Source organism: Dendropsophus ebraccatus, chromosome 9 (genome assembly GCF_027789765.1).
Source record: "Dendropsophus ebraccatus isolate aDenEbr1 chromosome 9, aDenEbr1.pat, whole genome shotgun sequence".
NCBI lineage: Eukaryota > Metazoa > Chordata > Amphibia > Anura > Hylidae > Dendropsophus > Dendropsophus ebraccatus.
Genome location: NC_091462.1, coordinates 21,532,027 through 21,556,256, shown reverse-complemented (window position 1 = coordinate 21,556,256; position 24,230 = coordinate 21,532,027). Strand labels below are relative to the sequence as shown.

Here is a 24,230-nt window from a genome sequence, read left to right as displayed (position 1 = left end):
CTCCATCTTTTTAGTATTTTGTTAATATAAGACAAAACAGATCCTATTCAGTTGCATGTTCTTTAAGTCATGGGAGTCCTCACTTGGTCTATTGGAACTACTACAGCTAGTGTCGTATTATCTCTGATGATAATTCATAATCCAGTCATAGCAGTGTGTGGCCATACTTCTATGTGGCCATAAAGGGTAGTTTACCTTTAGATCTTGATGCTGTAGTAGAAATAGACAGTATTTATACGGTATTAGGAGAGAACTGTGCCGGGAGCCTCTACCCATGAAGAGGACAGGACATAGAGGTTTCACCCATGAGGACAGCAGGGTAGGGAGGCTCCAACCATAAATGGAACAGAATATGAAGGCTCAACCAATGTAGACAGCAAGGTAGGAAGGCCTAACCCATGAAGAGAAAACAACCTAGAGGCTCCATCCATGAAGAGGACCGGACATAGAGGTTCCACACATGAAGATGGCAGGGTAGGGAGGCCCCATTCGTAAAGGGAACATGACATAGAGGCTTCACCAATGAAGACAGCATGGTAGAGAGGCTCCAACCATAAAGGGAACAGGACATGAAGGCTCAACCATTGTAGACAGCAAGGTAGGAAGGCTTAACCCATGAAGTGAAAACAACATAGAGGCTCCATCCATGAAGAGGACAGGACATAGAGGTTCCACGCATGGAGATGGCAGGGTAGGGAGGCTCCAACCATAAAGGGAACATGACATAGAGCCTCAACCAATGAAGACAGCAGGGTAGGGAGGCTCCAACCATAAAGGGAACAGGACATGAAGGCTCAACCAATGTAGACAGCAAGGTAGAGGGGATGAACCAATGAAGATAAAACAATATAGAGGCTCCATCCATGAAGAGGACAGGACAAAGAGGTTCCACACATTAAGACAGCAGGGTAGGGAGGCTCCACCCATGAAGAGAGGAGAACATAGAGACTCCATCTATAAAAAGAGCAAGATAGAGAGGCTCCACCCATAAAGAGAAAACAATATAGAGGCTCCATCCATGAAGAAAGCAGGGCATACAGCCTTCACCTATAAAGAGAACAAGGCAAAGAGGCTCCACCCATTAAGAAAAGAGGTAATTGAGATTCCACCCATAATTATAGAGCAGAGAAGGGAGGCTCCACCCATGAAGAGAAAAGAACATAGAGGCTCCACCTATGAAGAAAGCAGGACAAGGGATGCTCCACCCACTAGCAGAACAAGGCACCCAAGAAGAAAGCAGGACATAGAGCCTTCACCTATAAAGAGAACAAGACAGGGAGGCTCTACCCATGAACACAGCTGGACAGGGAGGTTTTACCCATGAGGAGAAACCAGACAGGAAGACTAACGCCATAAAGAGAACAGGTCATTCAGGTTCTTCCCCTTAAGAGAACAAGGCAAAGAGGCTCCACTTATAAACCTAAAACAGCTAGGGAAGGTGACCCCTGTTTGGGTGCTTGAACTCGGAAAAGGAAAGCAGATTACAGACTTGGTTGTAAGGTGCACAGAGTGATGGGGTTGTATTATACTAATGTTAGTTTCTGTGGTAGAATAATGCAATCTAACTGCCCCTCCTCTTACATTGTCATTGGTAGCTACTCCACCACCACCACATTTACTATTGTCTATTTTATTGGAAACCATGACAAATTAAGCTCCATGCTTCATCTATAGCTTCATATACTGTATGTCCCATATCATGACCTGGATAGCTGCATTACTAATATTATGATTCTTTTTCCAGAAAAAGTATCGTCAGCATCCAGACACCATTAAGTTCACGTCTATAGAAGACGACCCTGTGCTGGTTCAAGCTAAAATCAACCAGAAACAGAGGAGTGATGTAAGTATCTCCATTGTGTTCGGTGAGGACTCCAGAGAAATCCTCCGTCAGACCTATACTATACATTTCTATTACTGACTATTTTTTTTTAAACTTATTTTGCAGCTTCTATATAAAGCAGAAGGCGAGAAGGTTATTCACAAGTACTCCTTACCTGCCGATATTCCAGAATTTATACAAGCCAGAGTGAACGCCTATAACCTCAGTAATGTAAGGATCTCAGCTTCTATATCCATTACTTCCAGTCTATTGGACCTTCATTGCTACAATAGGATTTTTTATGTATTTCTTTCAGAACTGTTACAAGCAAGGATTAGAAGAATTAAAGGCTAAAGGATATGACCTCCCGGTTGATGCCATCCCCATCAAGGCCGCTAAAGCCGCAAGGAAGGCAGTCAGTGATGTAAGTCAGTCATTTATTCTGCAACTTATTCTTCATTTAGCTATTGGCCTGATCCATGTTAGTTCTTTGATGGATCAACATAAAATTCTGTAGGGATCATTGGATATATTGTATTGATCTAAAACAGACAGGTGTAAATAACTTTCTGAAATAGAAGGCTTGTCACCAGGTCACAGTACCAAGGAAGCAGGCTTGAATTGTTATTAGTCGTTCCTTGGGTCAAGGCAGGCAGACTACAGTCATATCTTACAGTCAGGCACAGTTCAGGACAGGCGGTAGACAGTTAAAGGTGGTCAAATATAGAAACTGGGTTAGTTACAGTAGAAGCAAGAACAAGCACATGACAAATGGACCCTATTGCTCTTGTCCAGAATACTATGGGAAGGGCAGAAGCCTTATAAAAGTTGTGGCAAGGTGACACTGGCAGGGATGACTTAAAGCCCTATACACCAAACGATTATCGGCCATATTCAGCCAATTATTAGCCATTACGGCAGATAATTGCTTGGTGTAATATCTACTGTTAAAAGGCAATGATGAGCCGACATGCACAATGTCAGCTGATCCTTGTCTTTCAACATGTTGACAACATGATAACAACAGTCTGCTGGCCGTCACTCCATGCAATAGGAGCCACTGCAACAGACTGCTGCTATCTGCTATGGGTTCCCCTCCTGCAGCTCCCTGCGGCTTCCCCCGCACTCACTCGCTGTTGTTGGCGCATGTAATAGCATCGGCAGTGAGCGGGGAATGAGGAGCAAGTGCTGATCTTACAGGTCTTCCTGCTCCTCCTGATCGGCCTATGTAATAGGGGCTTTAGAGCCCTATCACACAGGACAATTATCATGGAAATTATCATTATATTGTTCTAATTTAAACGTGCAAGAAAACATTCATTGTTCGTTTGGTGCCGATGCCAAAATCACCGATAATTGTTCGTTAATCGTTCGCTGTAATGCTACATTTCTACACTAATTGTTCAGTGTAATTCCACATCGTTCCTTCATTTTCTGGGATCAGATGGCGTAACCGATCGTAGTAATGATCATAACTAAGGACTATTGTTCTGTTTATTATGGTGAACGATTTCGAGTTAACGATAAATGATCTCGTTTGGAATCGTTAATTGTTAAAAATCGCTTTGTCTAATAGGACCCTAAAGTGAACTGTCCTTTTAAGTGTCTGGGAGATGTACTAACCCCGAGAAGAGTAGCTCCATACAGGAGCCAAGTGTGTCCTGTAACAAAACTCTGCACAGTTACATCTAAGTTAACTTTTATCATTTTTGTGTACGAAAGCCATCAGGTTTAACAGGGGATTCGAAGGTTTTAACCTAAAGGGTCTTAATGTCTTAATGTTTTTTTTTGCTTACAGGTACAATATAAAAAATCTTATGAGAGCCAGAGAGGCAAGCATATTGGTTTCTTAAGCATTGAAGATGATCCAAAACTTGTTCTCTACAAGAATGTGGCTAAGATGAAGTCAGAACGAGAATATAAGAAAGATTATGAGAAGACAAAGACTAAGTATAATACTCCACTAGATATGGTCAATGTGGTGGCTGCAAAGAAAGCGCAGGATATTGCCAGCGGCATCCATTACAAGCAGCCAATCCATCACTACACCTTCCTCCCAGACGCAATGAGCGTTGAGTTATCCAAGAAGGCCATGGAGATACAAAGTGATGTGAGTTTCCTTTAAGTATGTCACCGGGAAGAGGTTAACTCTTTGTTTAAGTCCATTTACATCATTTTTCCTCTTTTTGTAGAACCTCTACAAGTCGGACCTTGGTTGGCTGAAAGGCACCGGATGGATACCCATTGGGTCTCTTGATGTCGAGAAGGCCAAAAAGGCCGGAGAAGCCTTAAATGAGAAGAAATATAGACAACACCCAGATACCATTAAATTTACTAGTATCACCGACGATCCGGTCATGGTCCAGGCTAAGACCAACGCCCTTCAGCTTAGTGATGTGAGTAGGAATACTTACACTGGGAGTGGGTGATATATGAGAATGCTTTATGATATAATAGACAACTCACTTGAACTATATATCGATTTAGAGTCAATGGGGGAGATTTATCAAACATGGTGTAAAGTAAAACTGGCTCAGTTGCCCCTAGCAACCAATCAGATTCCACCTTTCATTCCTTTGGAAAATGAAAGGTGGAATCTGATTGGTTGCTAGGGGCAACTGAGCCAGTTTCACTTTGCACCAGGTTTGATAAATCTCCCCCTTTATACATACCATTATGGACATATAGACATATCCTTTATCATTTTTTTTTGTACATTTACAAGTGAAATATACATCGATACATATTTAACTATTATTTCTTACTGCTTTTGTTCTACAGAGACTATACAAATCTTCAGGAGAGAAGATTCTGCACACATATCACTTACCTCCCGATGCACCTCACTTTATCCAGGCCAAGTACAATGCAACTAACATGAGTGATGTAAGTTATCGAGTGACATTGCCGCCCACACACCTTAGATTAAAGTTGATGTCCGTGAACGATTTTAACCAAAATGATCATTCAGCAGGTGAAATGTAAGACCGAACTATTGTTTTAGGCGACTGGTGGTAGACTGGTATCATCCAAAAAGAAGTCAGCCATGTTGGAAGTTTTTTAGGAAATAGTTAGATGAATGACGATTTGTTTGCGAACGATCATTTGTTCTCGAACAATGTTTCAGGAACGAATATTTTCAGATTTTTCTCAGTATAATATTTTCAGACAGATTGCTTGCCATTTTAATACGCCTACAGTTTCCAAAAGGGACCAATAATGCCCATTTTACATAAGGGTGAGAGCCCAGAAATAACAAAAAAACACCTACAAGATTGCTTGCCCTTTACCCAGTGTCATTGATCATGTATGGTCAGTATTAACAACTTTTAGCAGCAATAAAAAAGAAAATAGTTTGTTGAACCTTCGACCCATTAATTGTCAACTGACTCCTTAATGAGCAATTTACTATGTAAGGAACAGGCATATTTGTGGGTTAAACCTAGTCTATAAACATTTTTTATGTACTATGTAACCTACAGCAGGGCTATGTCGCAAGTACATTGGGTGGGTAGGGTGGGGTACCAGTAGGGGGTGAGTGGTGACACACTGTGCTGTATTTGAGCCAGGAGTGGAGTTACTGTATATTTTTTAAGTATTTTTAAACTTTTGGAGGTTTTTGTCTAAGTATTGTTGTCAATAAAGCATATTGATATTTTTTTTACATTATTGTGATTGTGCGTTCATATATACCTGCTTCCCTTTTGGTTGTTTGCTATTTTTGTAGCAGGTGGGCTAGCACCTCTACAGCTCTATAATACCGCCATATGCATGCAACGATAATGTGATAAGTAATCCACTAGATTTTATGCAGTCTTTATATGATTTCATTGATATTTTGCCTTTCAGAGCTTCTACAAACAAGACTGGCAGAAAACAATTGCTAAGGGACACCATGTCTTGGGAGATGCAATTTCTATTGTCGCTGCAAAAGCTTCTAGAAATATTGCCAGTGATGTAAGTATTAATGCCTATTCCGTCCATGGCTAAAAGTCATGTTCTTAAAACAGCTGCTGTAGGTATGGAATCGCTATTCCATTGATTTCTAATTAGGATTTAATACCTTTATTAAAGAGTTAATTGACTGAGGTCCCCATTCAGATCCCTCTTCAATTAGCTGGAACCGAGGGTGAATATAAAGAGTCAGTCTTGTTTTGACTGACCCATATATTTTACATAGTGTAATGCCTAATTTCACCTCTAGAGGTGCTGCAGGAGAACACTTTTTGAAGGTTCTCCAGCAGACCGTCCACTCTCTGTGACGCTATGGCACCCTTATTATCAGGGGACCCTTCTAATAACTTTGTAGAAATTGTTGAAGTTTTGATGAAGTTTAAGAGTAAAGAGGACTGGCTGGGCTAAGGAGATAAGGCCAAATCCCATCAGGTCTCCTAATTCATCTGTGAATGTCAATCATCTAAGTGTTTGTGGTTGTAATTGTGATACTAAATATTGCTTTTGCTTGTTTGTTGTTTTAGTTCAAATATAGGCAAGCCTATGAGAAAGCCAGGGGTCATCACATTGGCTTTAGAAGCCTTCAGGATGACCCTAAACTAGTGCACTTTATGGCAGTGGCCAAGATGCAGTCAGATCGGGAATATAAGAAGAACTATGAAACCAGCAAGACCAAGTATCATACTCCTCTAGACATGGTCAGCATCACAGCCGCCAAGAAGTCCCAAGAAGTGGCCACCAACATCAATTACAAACAGCCAAAGCATCACTACACCTACCTGCCAGACGCCATGAGTGTGGAGTTGTCGAAGAAAATGATGCAAATCCAGAGCGATGTGAGTATGGTCTTCAAGAAGTTCACAACTGTTTTCCACCATACACATTCTAGAAATGTCAGCCGAAGCTGGTGATATCGATGAGACCGACCAATTGTCTCATTGTCTAATGTATATGGAAGTCTCCTGACTCTTCCCCAACAGATGATGTTTGGAGGGAAAAGAATCAGGCATGTTGACTTTTAATTGCCCAATCATTTTCATTTGGGGAAATAAGTGACTGCCAGAGAATGCGAGGTGTGCATGGGGGGAATAGAGAAACGTTTGGCCGACAACTATTGAAGGGGTATGGCCACCCGAAGCCTTTATATTAATATGACCAAATCAATTCTCTGTTTTCTACTCCAGAATGTCTATAAAGAAGACTACAACAGCTGGTTTAAGGGAATCGGCTGGAGTCCTTTGGGTTCTTTGGATGTAGAAAAAGTAAAGAAAGCTGGAATTGCCTTAAGCGAGAAGAAGTATAGACAGCACCCCGACACTCTGAAGTTCACCAGTATCCCAGACTCTATGGATATCACTCTGGCTCAGAGCAATACTAAACAGAGAAGTGAAGTAAGTATGGTATCTTATAGCTACATCTGCTTGTTTTTTTTCATTCATAAGACTATGACGATAAGTAGATATACCCTAAGTATCTACTATTATGTATCTGTTCAGCCTCTTAGAGATGACCAGAGGCATAACTTGAAGCTTCTGAACCCCAATGCATAATCCATAACACAAGACCCCACATATTATGTACCATTTATGTCTTTCTATGTGCCTAAAAAGCCTATACCGCTACTTTAGGGCACTGGTGCCTGGGTAAGAATGCTTCTTCTGTATTAACTCAAGATGTCTACCTAAGTTTTCAGAAAAACATATCTCCTTGAGTGGTCCTCTCACAGAAGAAGGTTGATACACAAAAAATACAATTGACAATCCATAACAAAGTCATTTAGATCAAGGAAGATGTTCTTGAAGAAATGTTCTTTTCGAGAGTTTGACCGTACTGCCTTTTCACTGTGTTCATCTTTTTGTGTCCTTCCTTAGATCACATACAAAGAAGCTGGTGAGAAACTAAAACACAAGTATTCCCTGAATCCAGATGACCCCAACTTCATCCAAGCAAGAGTCAATGCCCAAAATATAAGCGAGGTGAGTATAACCTTTGTGTGTACTACTGCTGCACAAGAACAAAAGGTCTATACCTAAGAAGTGTAAAAAGAAGAATGAGCTGCAGTACCTGCCACTGACCATGGACAAGGGTGGAGCTGTTAAATTCAATAGGCGCATTCAAACCATTCATTGCTAAGCAGTAAATATAATACCTTTAAATGGCTTGTTTAGTAGAGAATCTGTCAGCTGAAATTCATATTTCAAACTGCTGACACTGTTAGATACTGTTAGGGCAAGAAGACATATGATATCTTTCATATATCTGTCTGTGCTTCCGTAGCATGCATGCATTTATTCTCTGGTGCCACATGTCAAAGAGGCATTTTCACGTCCCCCAAAGTACTGGGGCCTGGGACACATCCCTTCCCCACCCCTGCCTAAATTAGAATCATCTGGAAGCCAAGCCCTGTTCACAACAAAATTAGACTTGAAAACAGGGCTTGGCTTTCAACTGACTGTCGATCCGGCAGAGACAGGGTTGGGAGGGGGATTGAGGAAAAATCCAAGCTTGCTGCACCTCCAGAGCTTTGAAAAGCCTCTATGACTTTGGGCACCGTAAAATAAAAGCTTTTTTTCCATTGTAGAAGCACAGACAGATATATGAAATATGCCATGTGTCTCCTTGATCTAACAGTGTCAGCATGTTAAAATTTGTTAAAAAATAAAAATTGCCAGGATAGGGATAAGTAGCTGGTAGGTGAGGGTCAGACCACTGGGACCTCCACTGATCCAGTTGTTCCCTGGATGAATGGAGTGGCAGTGCACACACAGGCCAGTGCTCCATTTATCCTCTATGGGAATTCTAAAAATTCTAAATACTTTCAAAATATTCAGTAATCCTACAGAGAATGAATGGAGCACTGGCCCCTCTGCATTCATTTGGGCGATAGGCGCCCTTATGATCATCTTGCCATCTCCGATTCTGTGGCTAGGGAATAACTTTTGATGCTGGGATAACCTCTATAAGGTATGTACACACACACTAGATTTACGTTATCTGATTTTGATGGGATTTACGCAGATTTTTGTAAAAGGAGGGTCTACATATATGAGAAGGTGTCAGGAGAAATAATTGCTGACCTAATGGGATGCTGATAGGAAGATACAGTATACTTAGTCTCGTTGGGTAGGCTAGAAGCTCACTGGGTATTGTGCACATTTCTTGGATGTTCATACACAGTTCCAGGTCACGGAATGGCCGGTCTCAGAAAAGATCATCCCGGTTTGTACTGCAATACCAGCCGGATGATCTTTAGGGCTGCAGAATTCTGATGCACCCGCATCAGAACTCTCCACTGCACACTATGGAGCGAGCGTCCGGAGCCGCTCGCTCCACAGTGTGCACCGACAGGGTTTTCTGCGGCCGCTATTCAATGAATAGTGGCCGCAGAAAAATGACATGTCAGTTGTTTGCGGCGCTGCTAGGGATCCCGGCTGGAGTGTATACCATGTGTATACACTCCGGCCTGGATTCCATACGTGGCAACGGCACGTATATTTTCGTATTAATCACGGCCGTTGTTGCAATGGGCAACAACGGCCGTAGTTATACGAAAATATACATTGTGTGAACATAGCCTAACCCTGTAAACAATATTTAGGTTAGATTAGACTATATCAGATTATAGGCAAGGACATAAACTCGATCAACAACAAAATTTTGTGTCGCTTTCTCCTAAGTCTAACTATAAAGCCGCCTGGATCAAGCACCTTGCCAAAGGATATGATCTCAAACCGGATGCCATCGCCATTAAGGCAGCCAAAGCCTCAAGAAACATTGCAAGTGACGTGAGTATCACAATACACATATCATACTTTCTACTCTACGTTTCATCGTGACATTAATAATGTCTTTCTCTCGATGTTGATGCTTAGTTTAAATATAAGGAAGCCTATCAGAAAGCCAGAGGCCAGCACGTGGGATTCCGCAGTCTTCAGGATGACCCTAAGCTGGTCCACTACATGCATGTCGCCAAAATCCAGTCCGATCGCGAGTACAAGAAAGACTATGAGAAGAGCAAGACCAAGTATCACACACCTCTGGATATGTTTAACATCACTGCAGCCAAAAAGGCTCAAGAGGTCTCCTCCAATGCAAACTACAAACAGCTGATCCACAGCTACACGCTTCTGCCTGATGCTATGGCCTTGGAGCTGTCTAGGAACATGATGCAGATCCAGAGTGATGTAAGTCGTTGTTACCTGTTGTCACCAGATACAGGTTATACTTAGTAACCCATCGCCCAGGGTTTCTGGACACCAGTGCTGAGTAATAGTTGTGTGACATTTAACAAAGAGCCAGATGCCAGTAATCTCATACTGTGTAATAGCATCTACCATAGAGATTATACCATAAATATTGATGGTGCTCGGTGATGCTGTGTCATTTCTAAATCTAAGTGTTACATAAAATTCTTAAAGGGAATCTGTCACTACTATTGACTAGTGACAAAAATGCTGAACAGATTGGTGTATTACTTACATCATTCTGTTCAGCCGTTCTCCTAATATGCAGGAGAATAGGATTTTTACCACACCCCTCCCCCTGCCCTCCAGCTGCTAATTGACAGTTGACTGCCTAAACACAGCATGGATAGTTGGTGGGCGAAGTTTTCTGCTTCTCATAAATATCCAGGATTACTGGGCTCATGCACATAATGGAGAGGACTACTTATTGTCCATGTTGATCAGGAGGAGATCTCCGAATCAGCTGCACAGAACATCATTCTGTTCAGCTTCTCTGTCACTCGTTTATACTACTCTTAGATCACAATAAACCTACTGACAAAGTCCTTTTAAGCGTATGTTCACATGACAGATTTGTTGGGCCACGATCTCAAGAATGGGGAACTAAGTCTCCTGTCAGAATGGAGTGGCGGTACGCTTATGCAAGCATTGGGGATAACTTTTTGGATTGAAATAATCCATTTAGGTGGCTCATTGATGCCATCAATATCTGATCGGTGGGACATCGGTATGGCACCCATATAAACATGGAATCGACCCAGAAGGAGGCAAATCTATACATTGTGTAGTGACTGCACCTCAGCTCTAGGCCTTATTTACACATCCCGTAATCTACGGATCCGTATATCAATGTTTGAGCTAGCGCACATTGTTGTCTATTGGGCTATTCACACGATCAGGAAGCAAACCAATGCTGAGAAAAAAGGACATGTTCTAGTGTGGACCCAGATTTTTTTTTTACTGATCCTCTCCTAGAAATCAATGAGATCTGCTATTTTTTTAAGGATTGTAACGTGTTTGGCCTACGTATTTCCGTAAAAATTTACGGATGAGTTATAATTAACATATTGGGGAAAAAAAAGGATTTACAGAAATTTGGATGAACTACAGATGCACTACATATGCCCAATCCGTAATTTTTAGCGGATTGTACGGGTGGATAGTGGGAGGAAACTACGGACTTGAAAATAATACTGAACGTGTGCATAAGGCCTATATGTTCTTTCAGTGGGAGGTGAGTTGCCATAACCAAACATGGCCACTACACAATGTACGGCGCTGTCAGCTTCCATCTCTGTTCTCTGCTTATGTAGGCGCCACAGCTCTTAAAAACTGCTGATAAGGGTAGTGTTCTAGCAATCAGATATTGATGCCCCATCCATCAATAAAGAAGTTCTGGAATACCCCTTTAAATGGGTTGTTGGTTAGAAAATGTATCTTCAGATATACTGTTAGATATTTATAAATTCTTGAGAAAGGCTCAGTATGTTTTAAAGGGCCGAAACGTCGTTGTTTCTTGTACGCATATGGCAATATAAAGGGAAAACTTTTTTGATATTTGAAAAGACGCTGTCTTTAATTGCAATTTTATATATATATATATATATATATATGTATACACTTTAACGCTTATATACTTATTCTTATATTACAGAACCAGTACAAGACCGACTTTAACAACTGGCTGAAAGGAGTTGGTTGGGTACCTATTGGTTCCTTGGACGTTGAAAAAGCCAAAAAGGCCAAAGACATTCTCAGCGATAAGAAGTACAAGCAGAATCCAGATCAATGGAAATTTAGCATTCCAAATGATGCAATGGATCAAGTTCTTGCAAGAGCAAATGCAGTGACAATGAATAAGGTAAAAGTCATCTCCACAGACAAGGCTTTCTATACCTAACCTGCGTATTTGTATTTTCTTTCTGACTTTTTACATGGCTTCTGTAAATGCTCCTTCAAGAGCTAGCATTAGACATGTGCAGCCTGTGTAGTCACTAAAGGTGCACTAGTCATTACAGAGACCATGGAACTCAAGATTTGTGGCTGATATAATTTCTTAAAGGGAACCTGTCATCCCTTTTATGCTTCCTGAACCACAAGATGTCAGGGTGGTCCCTAGTGGCTTCTGCCTGTCCTGGATGATAGATGTCTTCCTATACCAGGACAGGGAGAGACCCATCAGTTATGGCTGGTGGTATGGAGAGAAGAACGCCCAGAGACTCATGGTTCAGGCAGCAATGGTATGGGTTGTACATTGTTGGACAGTACTCCATATGAGGAAGAACCAACAGGGGTCACTGCTTTAGGTACCACCAAGTTTATTGAAAGTCTGGTTCCTTGTATACTTTCTCAGTGGACAGGCTTTTAGTAATGGCATGCTCCCTTTAACTTTGATGGATGGAGGTTTATGGATATTCTTGTTATATGGACACTAGAGATGAGCGAACCAGGTTCGGGTTCGAGTCGATCCGAACCCGAACGTTCGGTATTTGATTAGCTGGGGCTGCTGAAGTTGGATAAAGCTCTAAGGTTGTCTGAAAAACATGGATACAGCCAATGACTATATCCATGTTTTCCACATAGCCTTAGGGCTTTATCCAAGTTCAGCAGCAACCGCTAATCAAATGCCGAAAGTTCGGGTTCGGATTGACTCGAACATGCTTGAGGTTCGCTCATTTCTAATGGACACATATACCATAGATTTCTCCTTAAAAAAAAAATATTACAAAGTTGTCTCTATGTTCTTTAATACTGGTATCTATCGTTGCAGAAACTTTACACAGAAGCCTGGGACAAAGACAAGACCAAGATCCATGTGATGCCCGATACTCCAGAAATAGTCCTGTCTAAAGCGAATCAGATAAACATGAGCGATGTAAGTGACGTATAGGCATAAAATGTAATCTCTAATGACAGTAGAGAAAAAAAATCTATAAATAATCTATAAATAATCTAAATTAATAATAAAACATCAGAGAGGGATACGGACACATGGGGCACAATAGTCTTTAAGAGACTTTATTCACCAACGTCCCAATGTCCCAACCATTTATTTTAAGACCCTTTCCAACAGACCGGTTATTAGCTCAATGAGCGTTCTTCCAACTGTTCCGTGATCAGCTGATCAATGAGCAAACACTTGGTCATTGCATGATTGGATCTTTTGTGCGTCCATTTAAATGATCATTATCGGCAGCAGATGCCCTTGTGCGGCTAACAATAATGAATTTAAAGGGCCGCACATATGATTGAGCTATGTAAGGGCTCAGTAAATAAGTGCCAGAGATTAGCCCTTATTATTTTTGTCCTATAAACCCGTCTAAAAAGCCTTTGGTTACAACTTTGTGGGTAGATAAAATTCTGTCTGTCTACAGCTGCCACTAGAGGGAGCTCAAGAACTTACTGCATACCCTCTAATTATCATTAAAGGATCCCTATGTCAGATCTTATGCTCAGTGGGGGTTCAGGGGCTGGAAATTCCCACCTATCACTAAAACGAAGACGCAGAAGTGTTGTGCCCTTTCATTCCTGATCATGTGAGCGGTCTATGGATCCATGAGCTTTTTTTTATGAATCCATACACTGTACTTGGCTGTGCTGGGAGTTGTAGTTTCCCAAAAGCTGTAACGCCGTAGGTTGTAGACCACTGATGTATGCCATGTTCTCAGAAGGAAGGTCAATCTGTATACAGCGGTAGAGATTGCGTGCAGCAATGTGGCGGCCTATGTCAAGGGTTGTATCGGTGTTAAGTAAATTTTTTCTCCCCCTTTCAGAAATTGTACAGAAAATCCTGGGAGGAGGCTATAAAGAAGGGATACGACTTGAAACCAGATGCCATATCCATAAAGGCAGCTAGAGCTTCAAGAGATATCGCCAGCGATGTAAGTCTTTTCCTATCACTATAATACAAAGCAATGGTTTTATATACAAGGAACTGAGTGCATAAAATATATTTTATTCCCTTCGTTGCTAATCTTTTCTCATTGGGTGTCATTTGCAGTACAAATACAAGAAAGCCTATGAACAGACCAGAGGAAAGCACATTGGATTCCGCAGCCTCCAGGATGACCCCAAGTTGGTGCACTTCATGAACGTGGCCAAGATGCAGTCTGAACGCGAATATAAAAAGGACTACGAGAAGTCAAAGACCCGATTCCACACCCCTGTGGATATGTTCAGTGTGACTGCTGCAAAACTGGCTCAAAATGTGGCGACTAACACCAACTATAGGAACATCATTCACAGCTACAACCTGCTGCCTGATGCCATGAACCTTCAGCTGGCCAGGAACAGGATGCAAATACAGAGTGATGTAAGTTATATGGCGATCTATGGTAATATGTAGGGTTGAACTAACCCAGCCCAGAGCATTAAAAGGATCCATAGTCCTCTACTTAGATTACTTCATACCACCATACACCCTTTCGAACTCACAATTAGTGTTAAGTGGTCTTGCTGAACTGTTCGGGCAACGTTCTCTTAACCCAAACGCTCGGCATTTGATTCCCAGCGGCTGGAGAAGTTGGATGCTGCTCTAGGGCTCCCAAGAAAATAGGGATACATCCTATAAGTGTATCCATATTTTCTAGGACTCCCTAGGGGACATTCAACTACTCTCGCAGCTGTCAATGCGGAATATTCAGATTCGGAGAACGTGGCCGAGGCCGAACAGTTAGCAAAGTCTGCTCAGCACTACTCACAATATATACTGTAGATAAATAATATATGTGCCTCCTTTCTTCCTAGAATGTTTACAAGTCAGATTATAATGACTTTGTCAAAGGAGTGGGATGGGTGCCCTATGGATCCCAGGAAGCTGAGAAGAACAAGAAGGCTATGGAAATTCTCAGTAACAAGAAATACCGCCAGCACCCGGATACCCTGAAATTCACAAGTGTGCCTGACTCTATGGAAATGGTCTTGGCAAAGAGTAACGCACAGATCATGAATCAAGTAAGTCAACACTGTTTAAAGGTAACACAGCATGGCTATTCAAGGATGTATGTACCATAAAGCTGGCCCAGCCTGTTTCCGTCCTCCAGTAGGTTAATGGCACTTATGCAAGATCTTATAAACTGTGATACTAAAGTGTCAATGAGTGTCAATATCCAAAAGTTTTGATGGGTCAGGGTGTGGGTGTCCAAACCCTCACCAATTGTTAGTAGGAGCCAGGAGAAGCTCCCAGCTAAGTGCTCCTCTCTTGGCTTACTCTGATCTCCATCTTACTGCAGGAGATGGTCTCCATACTTACAGCTTAAGTTACTTAAGTTTTTTAAAGTGACCGTGTCCATTTAAAGAAGTTTTTTCACTAAGAATCCAAAGGATAGGCGATAAATGACCCCACCACCACCACCTATTGCCCAGAGTGCCCGTTGTTCTTAACCCCATTAAGGAGAAGTTTAATTCTAAATTCTGCCAATCGATAATGTGCGCTACCATTCAATTTAAGAGAGAAATAGCCAAGTGCTGTCTACAGGATAGGAAAACCTAAAGTGGAAGCGAATCAGATCATAGAAGCTTCAATCCTTCTCCATATGGGATTAGTGATCAAGTATTGGGCCCTCATGACCAAGAATGGGGAGACTGTAGTGGTATAAGCAGAGACACATTTGAGCCCCCTTGTAGTTTTCGCTGTATGCCCTAACCCTATTGGATTATCTCCATTTTGGCTACAGAAGACTAGAAAGCCGAGACTCTCCTCATTGACTATGCTAATAAATGAAGAAGAAGCTGACAAATATAAGCCATTAAGACTACATTGTATTCTTGTTTTCTTTTCTAGAACCTTTACAAGGAAGCCTGGGAGAAAGATAAAAGAACTATTCACGTGATGCCCGATACACCAGACGTCCTTCTGGCAAAGGCTAATGCTATCAATATAAGCGAGGTGAGTATTTTATGCCTGAGATATGTTTGGCTGGTTGATAGATAATATGTACAGGCTAGCTACCTATAGGTGACACTGTAGAGATTTCTTCCTTTTAGAGGTGGGCTAATTTGCATAATATTTCCCAGGAAGCATTGCTGGTAAGCCTGCCCCTTCAGCTTGATCTCCTTAATAAGAACCCATAGCCCTCAAAGTTCTGTCTGAGGGGATCACAAACTTAAGACGGACATTTATTGTTTTATAATTATAGTTTTTGATATTATATTGTATCAAAATACTTGTCCCCACCCACTGCGTAGATTAACACCATTTTTCCTTGAATATGTGCATGAAAATGGGGATGAATTATTACACAAATATTAGAAAATTCCAGAGATATTATTATACATGGACTAGGAGGTTTATTCAGTCGTCATTACCAGGTTGTGCTGTGATACGTCCTTCCATGAACTTTATATTTTGTTTATTTTTTAACTAGAAAAAATACAAGCAAGCCCTGGAGGAATCCAAGAAGAAAGGATATGATCTCAGAGTGGATGCCATCGCCATCAAAGCTGCGAGGGCATCTAGGGACATCGCTAGTGATGTAAGTGCCTTCTGATAAACCTAATGCGTCTGGCATGTCTCCTGGGGCCACCCGGGGTCTCATAGACCTAGCTAAAGGTGGCCATCAGAGTTCTATGCATCTTCAGCAATGGTCAGCCATACAGGATGGCTGAAGACATTGCATCCATCCCTAGAAAGTCCTGGAAAACATGGAAACAGTCTATGGCCTTTGGCTGTATCCATGTTTTCCTGGACTCCTTAGGGCTGCATCCAATTCCTTAAGCCACCGGTAATCAAATGCTGAACGTTCGGACTCGACTACAGACTTTAGACTACTGTTTGAATTGACAACTATTCGTGTTGAGAGTAGGCCCATCATTACTCTTCTTCTCCTGTTTTGTCCAAACTATAGAATTAAATAGTAGCTATATGGTCCGTATGGTGACTGCTTGGACCTCTATGGGGAAATTGCATTAATATTTTTGTCCAAACTATAGAATTAAATAGTAGCTATATGGTCCATATGGTGACTGCTTGGACCTCTATGGGGAAATTGCATTAATATTTTTGTCCAAACTATAGAATTAAATAGTAGCTATATGGTCCATATGGTGACTGCTTGGACCTCTATGGGGAAATTGCATTAATATTTTTTGACGTCTTATGGTGTAGAATAGTTGCATTAAATGGGGCTTGGAATCATTTGCAACTTTTCATACCTTGTAACTTTTCAAACGTGCTCATAAAAATGGGTGGAGTTAAGCCGGAGGGGGAGTGTTCAGTAATTTTGGGTTAGGGGTGAGTGAAAATGTACCTGTGGTTCTTGTAATAACCAATTAATTGTAATACCGTATTAATCACTTTTTCTGCTTCTTTTCAGTATAAATACAAAAAAGCTTATCAAGACGGTAGAGGAAAGATGGTTGGATTCCGTAACCTCCAGGATGACCCCAAGCTTGTCCACTACATGAATGTTGCCAAGATGCAGAGCGACCGGGAGTACAAGAAGGAATATGAGAAGACCAAGACCAAATATCACACTCCAGTGTCCATGTTTAGTGTCATGGCAGCCAAGGAGGCTCAGGCGGTGGCCTCCAATGTCCATTATAAGAATCTGATCCACAAGTACATTCTCCTGCCGGATTCAATGCATGTTCAACTTGCCAAGAACATGAACCAAATCCAGAGTGACGTAAGTTGCCGATCTTGTCATAAAACAGTTGGGAAGTCTATGAACACAAATCTAACCTGCTAATAGCCCCTTATTGCGCACAGAGCGCCAAGGAGAAAGGTATGTCTCTTACGTTCCTCCTTGGCGCCATTCCAGATTCATCTAACCTGCTAAAAGAGTTCCCTTTTAAAGTATACAAACAGATATATGTCAGCATAGTGGACTGGATGGGGATTAATTTTACCATTAGAAAAGCTGCCTCTGCTCAAGTCATGTATCAGCTTAGAAGGTTGCATATTCTTGCTTTGTTCTTAGTTTCTCTTCTATAGCCCCCTTACTGTCACATACAGTTCAGACGGCTGTGTCTGTTCTCAATTAAGGTTCTGTCTCCATCTCTTCTCTCCTATTCTTTATGCTGTTATATGACCAGATCAAATTCACCTTTATATCGTAATTCACCTTAGAAGGAAGTACAGGAGACATAGAAATTGAGAAAGAGCTTTGTACTATAGGATGTTTGATAACATCGAGGCTATAGAAGAAAAACTCAGCACATTTTTAAATAATTATCTATGGAAAAATGTAAAGTGTAAAAATGTACCCTCAGATTGGATCCAATATTATCTACAACTGTAACCCTAACATATACATAATGGAGCGTAACCCTCAGTATGTGTATCTTAAGATTGGTAAATCACAATCATGTTATTCTGAGACTCACAATCATTTCTCTTTACAGAATGAATACAAAATGGACTACAAGACATGGTACAAAGGTATGGGCTGGAGCCCCCTGGGATCTCTGGATGTGGAGAAGAGCAAGAAAGCTTCAGAGATCCTCAGTGACGCCAAGTATCGCCAGCACCCAAGCAAATTCCATTTCACTAAACTTATGGATTCTATGGACATGGAACTGGCCAAGCAGAATGCTGTCGTCATGAACAAGGTAAAAACCTAGAGAAATAACATCCGTATGTAGATGAATAAATATTGATATCGACATGTCATACTAAACCTATGCATTCATTCCTATTGTCTTCTTCATAGCACTTATACATTGATGCATGGGAGAAGGATAAGACAAAGATCCATGTGATGCCGGACACACCCGATATACTCCAGGCCAAAATGAACAAGATCACATTTAGTGAAGTAAGTACTATCACTGCTTATATACCATACCACGTCTGAGTGTAACTTTTGGGATACCAAAGAGTCCTTTTACCCATACAGATAAATTGCTTAAGCACTTGTTTGGAGATTGACAAGCAATGATTTTTTCTTGAGACACAATGGGAGCTCACTGCACCTACGCAACCACTGTGACTTGCACTTTATTCACACTCTATGGATCCATTGATCGTTTCCAAATTCAGCGCTCAAAAACATTCCGTGGTGCCATAGAGAATCAATAGTTCATTCTAATCTTTAGCACCAACAGCAACCAGGACACAGTTTTCTATGTCCTTCTTCTGGACCACAACTGTAACCTTAGCAGTCTCCTCTGTTCTGATAATGGGTCACAACACAAAGACTGTCAAGAACTTTCTGGTAATCAAGCAATGTGTTTCAGCTCTCTAAAGGAATCTTTATCATGCCTGATGGTCCCAGTCAAGGGTCGAAATGCATTGCTTGATTGTCCATTTTCCTTGTACAACTTCCCCTTTAAAAGTGTGATGCAGTATTAAATAACATATTGCACAGAAATATTATGTCCTTCTGTTTTGAATTTCTGTTTTGTAGTGAATATTAACTTTTTGAATGGTTTCTTTAATCCTTTTTTATTGCAGAAATCGTACAAGTCTGGATGGGAAGAGGCGATCAAGAAAGGCTATGACCTCCGGCCTGATGCTATTTCTATTAAAGCTGCCAGAGCATCTAGAGATATTGCTAGTGATGTGAGTGCGATAACCTAGTACCCCCCGATGGGTACTTTATGTTACACTGTTAGTCTGGTTGGTTTCGGTAAGCAATCAGAATTTTTTTTCTCTTTCTAGTTCAAATACAAAGCGGCCTACCGTAAGCAACAAGGACACCACGTTGGGTTCCGCAGCCTACAAGATGATCCTAAGTCTGTATGGGCCATGCACGTGGCCAAGATTCAGAGTGATAGAGAATACAAGAAGGACTTTGAAAAATGGAGGACCAAGTTCAATACACCAGTTGATATGCTGGGAATATTGCTGGCCAAGAAGTGCCAGACGCTAGTCAGTGACATTGACTACAAACGACGTCTACACAACTGGACCTGTCTGCCCGACCAGACTGCTTTCGTCCAAGCAAGGAAGGTCTATGAGATTCAGAGTGACGTAAGTTTCCTTGGATTCTAAAGACTATCTGCATTTGATGTGTTTCTGGAGCCATGGTTGACTACACCCTATCTCTTCTTCTTCTTCTTTCTTCCAGAATGTCTACAAAGCAGATTACAATGAATATATGAAGGGTGTAGGATGGGTTCCTTTTGGATCTCAAGAAGCTGAGAAAAACAAGAAAGCCATGCAAATTCTCAGTGAGAAGAAATACCGCGAGCACCCAGACAAATTCCGATTCACAAGTGTGCCCGACTCAATGCCACTTGTCTTGGCCAAGAGCAATGCACAGATCATGAACAATGTAAGTTCGGCCTTCAAGATGAAAAAAACGATAACTAGCTAGGACCAAATGTGTATAAATCATGATGGAGTGTGGATATACCATTGTAGGCCTATAATGTGGTCAACAGACATGGTGAAAGACTGGATGGATTAGATGGATGATGTTCCATGTTGTCGTATACAGTAATCTTTAGATTCACTTTCTATCTACTGTCCCTTCTGAGCCTGCGGCATTTAATATATAGACTTGGTTAAGGTAGTCAAACCCAAAGTTTCTTTATAGGCTATTTGGTCTCTTACCAGTTTTAATAGACAATGGTAAAATTCACGGGAATGTGGCATCCACTAAATGTTAATAAGGAAGTGGTCAATGTATTCAGGTCAATAGGATTGGGGGGGGGGGGGGCTTTAGGAAGCATTGTTGCAATTGGCTAGGGCAAGTGTAATGCTGCCAGGGACCTACATCCTATCTGTGGAGACCCGACTCCTCTAGGTTTCCTATTGGTCTTAGTACTAATGTTTTTAGTATAATATTCTAAACTATAGTAGATATCAAATTCTCAGTAAGATTGGTCCTGTTGGGAATGAAGTGTTCATTTGTTGGAGGACAGATTAAACCAGGAAGGTTTGGATATACAGATGTACAGGTTATATAATATTATCTATCTATCTATCTATCTATCTATTTATCCATCCATCTATCTTACAATAGTTTGAAGAAAATTAACCGTAATTTATTTTTTGCTGTAGAAACTTTACACAGAAGCCTGGGAAAAAGACAAGACAACAATTCACGTCATGCCAGACACACCGGAGATCCTACTAGCAAAAGCTAATCTGCTAAACACAAGTGATGTGAGTATTAGCTGTAACATGAAAATGACCAATATAATATTGGCTACGAAAAAACAAACCCGCACCCATTCCACGTAATAAAATCACTTTACATAGCTATAAGGGTTGCAGTTATTGCTATGTCTTAAAGGGATCATTCCCATCATATAAAGCAATGGCATATCCCAACTCTATATATTTGGAAGGGTCAAATCTCAGGGGCCGCTACAGATTCCCCTGATTAAAAAGATATAGCGTTGGTTCAGCACTGCAACCCCTTCACTGTTTTGGCATCTTCAGTGGAGACCAAGAAGCCTAACCACATGTGGGAAGTGTTTATTGGTTGCGGTGTGATTGTTCAGGCCCTTACTTATCAGTATAATGAGTGGGAAGAGCAGAGTGCTGCCATGCGCCCCTATCCATCCTTTATGTCTATGAGACCAGGCTGACCCCATAAACTTACACTGGGAGTCCGTCCAGGTCCAGTGTCCACATGACACAGAGTCAGGAGAGTCATGCACTTTACGCAGCTTTATTTTTTGTGACAGGTGCGTTTAAGGGTGCCCATACACCTTCCATGGGGGGGGGGGATCGGCACTATGGGGGCAGGACAGTGCTGTTAACGGGTGCTCTGGTGCTCCCAATGGTCTTACTGGACCGTGGAGCAAAACTGTACCGCAATGGTGCCGTAGATGAAGGTAGGAGACATACCTTTATCCTCTATGTCTCCTGCACAATAGGGACTATCAGTATTATATTTCTCTTACCTGCTGATAGTTCCCCGTTAACATAATTTATGTATCATTTCCTTAATGCTTATGTCATTTACAAGCACAACAACTATTAATAACATTTCTTTTACAGAAAATGTACAAAGCAGGCTACGAAGAGTTAAAGAAGAAGGGTTATGACCTGCGTGCCGATGCCATACCCATTAAAGCAGCCAGGTCATCAAGAGACATTGCCAGCGATGTAAGTTCTTGTTACTAAAAAGTATTGTAAATGGAAAAGCAACAACATCCCCGATCACTGCTCTATAAAAGGTAAAAATGTAAGCCAACGTTAATATTCCTACCATTTTTCTTCTTGTCTATAGTTCAAGTACAAAGATGGTTACAGAAAGCAACAAGGACACCACATTGGGTTCCGTAGTCTCCAAGATGACCCCAAGTCTGTATGGGCCATGCACGTGGCCAAGATCCAGAGTGATAGAGAATACAAGAAGGAGTATGAAAAATGGAGGACCAAGTTCAATACACCAGTTGATATGCTGGGAATATTGCTGGCCAAGAAGTGCCAGACGCTAGTCAGTGATATTGACTACAAAAACATTCTTCATAAATGGACCTGTCTACCCGACCAGAATGACGTGGTACAGGCCAGAAAGGTTTACGACATACAGAGTGATGTAAGTACCAAGCAATTTCATGCATTGTGGCCCTCTATCTATCTATCTATCTATCTATTTAATCATACCTATATGTAAATTTCGCTCAAGGTCATTATCAAAGAGGACCCTTATCTTATTTCTATGTCTATCCGTCCTTAAAGAGGATGTACCATCAGGTACATCCTCTTTAATTTGACCCACTCATAGTACAGCACCGTCATGGGCAAACCGATGCCGCGGTCCGTTTTTCGATCCACGGTCCGGTTCCCATGTACGGCGCCATTCTATGCACGGGTACCGGGCTGGTGCTCAAGCACTGGAGGCCGGCCGGCCCCCAATGGGTGGGAATTCCCTCCCCTCTATGACGCAGCTCCTTTAGAACGGACCACTTGTTCCTTAATGTAGGGTCGTGTGTGAGGGCCCTTAAGGTGGCGATATACCTAAAATAGCTGTCAGAGAATGATGGTTAGGTCGACACTTTTCTCTCCAGTTCTCATGTTCATGAGAACGTTTGGCATGGCTCACTATGGGGAGGGGAGTGGTAAGGAGCACCCAGGCTGCTCTGGCAGTGACCTATATCTCTGAGAAGAAAGGGGTCGGGCAGTGAATTTCCAGCATGCCCAATCCCTATCTCTACGGACATCATCTGTTGGTGGAGTCTCGGGACATTTAGAGTGATCAAAGACATTTGATATTCACTGCCTCCGCTCAACAAATATGGTTGCATCTACCATTAGTTGGATGTCTAAAGCTGGCATAGTCCATCAATACACAAACAAACCAATGCATAGGGGATACCCCAGCAGTCCCTTGACAAGATATATCAAGAGAAACATTGATCATTCTAGATTTCTCTGTACTCATTCCTTTGTTTCTCCTGGTTGACGAACCACTGTCATAAGTAACTTACTACCTTGAAATAAACGTGCATGCCCGACTGAGTCAGTTGCTCATAGGGTTGCTGTGGTAGCTTTTATATGGCTCAGCTTTGTCTACATGACATAGACTTTAGATTATTTGCTTATCCTACCAACATTAGCTAAGTTGGCCAAAAAATATCGATTTACGGCCGTTGGTTGAGAATCATGACGTAGCCTTCAAAACCCATAATATAACCTGCACAACTGTTCTGTGTTTTACAGAATCAGTATAAGGCTGATCTACAGTGGCTTAAAGGAATCGGCTGGTGTCCCTCCGGTTCTTTGGATGATGAGAAAAACAAACGCGCTTCTACTATTATAAGCGACAAGAAGTACCGCGAGCATCCAGACAAATTCCGCTTCACCAGCACCACCGACTCCATGGAAATGGAGCTGGCTAAGGCTAATGCGACCATCATGAATAAGGTATTGTTAAACTCCAATTTTATTTAGAAGTCTTTTAGATTTCTTATGCTGACGGCTCTTACATTATTTTCTTTATTTCAGCGCTTGTATACTGACGCATGGAACAAGGATAAGACACAAATCCACATAATGCCCGATACACCTGAGGTTCTTCTCGCCAAGGCGAACAAGATTAACTTCAGTGAGGTAAGAAATGGCAATGGGAGACCATCAGGAAAGATGGGAGAAGTAGTGGGGGGCCAGATGGGGGGTAGTAGTCCCCATTCTTTGGTATCACAGCAGCTTTGAGAATATGGCTAAACACTGTGCATCTTCTTGGAGTACATGACAATCCTTTGTAACAGGGGTGGTTAAGTTTAGGACCCTGAGGCCTAGTGTTGAGGTCTTGGTGCTGTCGTGCCTGTGGTGGTGTGTGCAAATTAACTGGATCAGGCACAGTCTC

At 41.7% G+C, this 24,230-nt stretch overlaps 1 protein-coding gene across 15 annotated transcripts in view; it reads left to right on the top strand.

Moving 5' to 3' along the window:
• NEB (nebulin) overlaps positions 1-24,230 on the top strand; it is a 183,749-nt gene that overhangs the window by 81,174 nt on the left and 78,345 nt on the right. For all 15 annotated transcript variants that reach the window (XM_069982710.1, XM_069982711.1, XM_069982701.1 and 12 more), the window contains 30 exons: positions 1,745-1,843; positions 1,949-2,053; positions 2,139-2,246; positions 3,621-3,932; positions 4,015-4,218; positions 4,604-4,708; positions 5,672-5,779; positions 6,301-6,612; positions 6,961-7,167; positions 7,648-7,752; positions 9,454-9,561; positions 9,649-9,960; positions 11,675-11,881; positions 12,791-12,895; positions 13,794-13,901; positions 14,021-14,332; positions 14,767-14,973; positions 15,803-15,907; positions 16,386-16,493; positions 17,334-17,645; positions 18,364-18,570; positions 18,672-18,776; positions 19,415-19,522; positions 19,622-19,933; positions 20,031-20,237; positions 20,969-21,073; positions 21,917-22,024; positions 22,149-22,460; positions 23,585-23,788; positions 23,870-23,974. In XM_069982710.1, the coding sequence (XP_069838811.1) occupies positions 1,745-1,843; positions 1,949-2,053; positions 2,139-2,246; positions 3,621-3,932; positions 4,015-4,218; positions 4,604-4,708; positions 5,672-5,779; positions 6,301-6,612; positions 6,961-7,167; positions 7,648-7,752; positions 9,454-9,561; positions 9,649-9,960; positions 11,675-11,881; positions 12,791-12,895; positions 13,794-13,901; positions 14,021-14,332; positions 14,767-14,973; positions 15,803-15,907; positions 16,386-16,493; positions 17,334-17,645; positions 18,364-18,570; positions 18,672-18,776; positions 19,415-19,522; positions 19,622-19,933; positions 20,031-20,237; positions 20,969-21,073; positions 21,917-22,024; positions 22,149-22,460; positions 23,585-23,788; positions 23,870-23,974 (5,322 nt within the window). The remainder of the gene's footprint in view (positions 1-1,744; positions 1,844-1,948; positions 2,054-2,138; positions 2,247-3,620; positions 3,933-4,014; positions 4,219-4,603; positions 4,709-5,671; positions 5,780-6,300; positions 6,613-6,960; positions 7,168-7,647; positions 7,753-9,453; positions 9,562-9,648; positions 9,961-11,674; positions 11,882-12,790; positions 12,896-13,793; positions 13,902-14,020; positions 14,333-14,766; positions 14,974-15,802; positions 15,908-16,385; positions 16,494-17,333; positions 17,646-18,363; positions 18,571-18,671; positions 18,777-19,414; positions 19,523-19,621; positions 19,934-20,030; positions 20,238-20,968; positions 21,074-21,916; positions 22,025-22,148; positions 22,461-23,584; positions 23,789-23,869; positions 23,975-24,230) is intronic.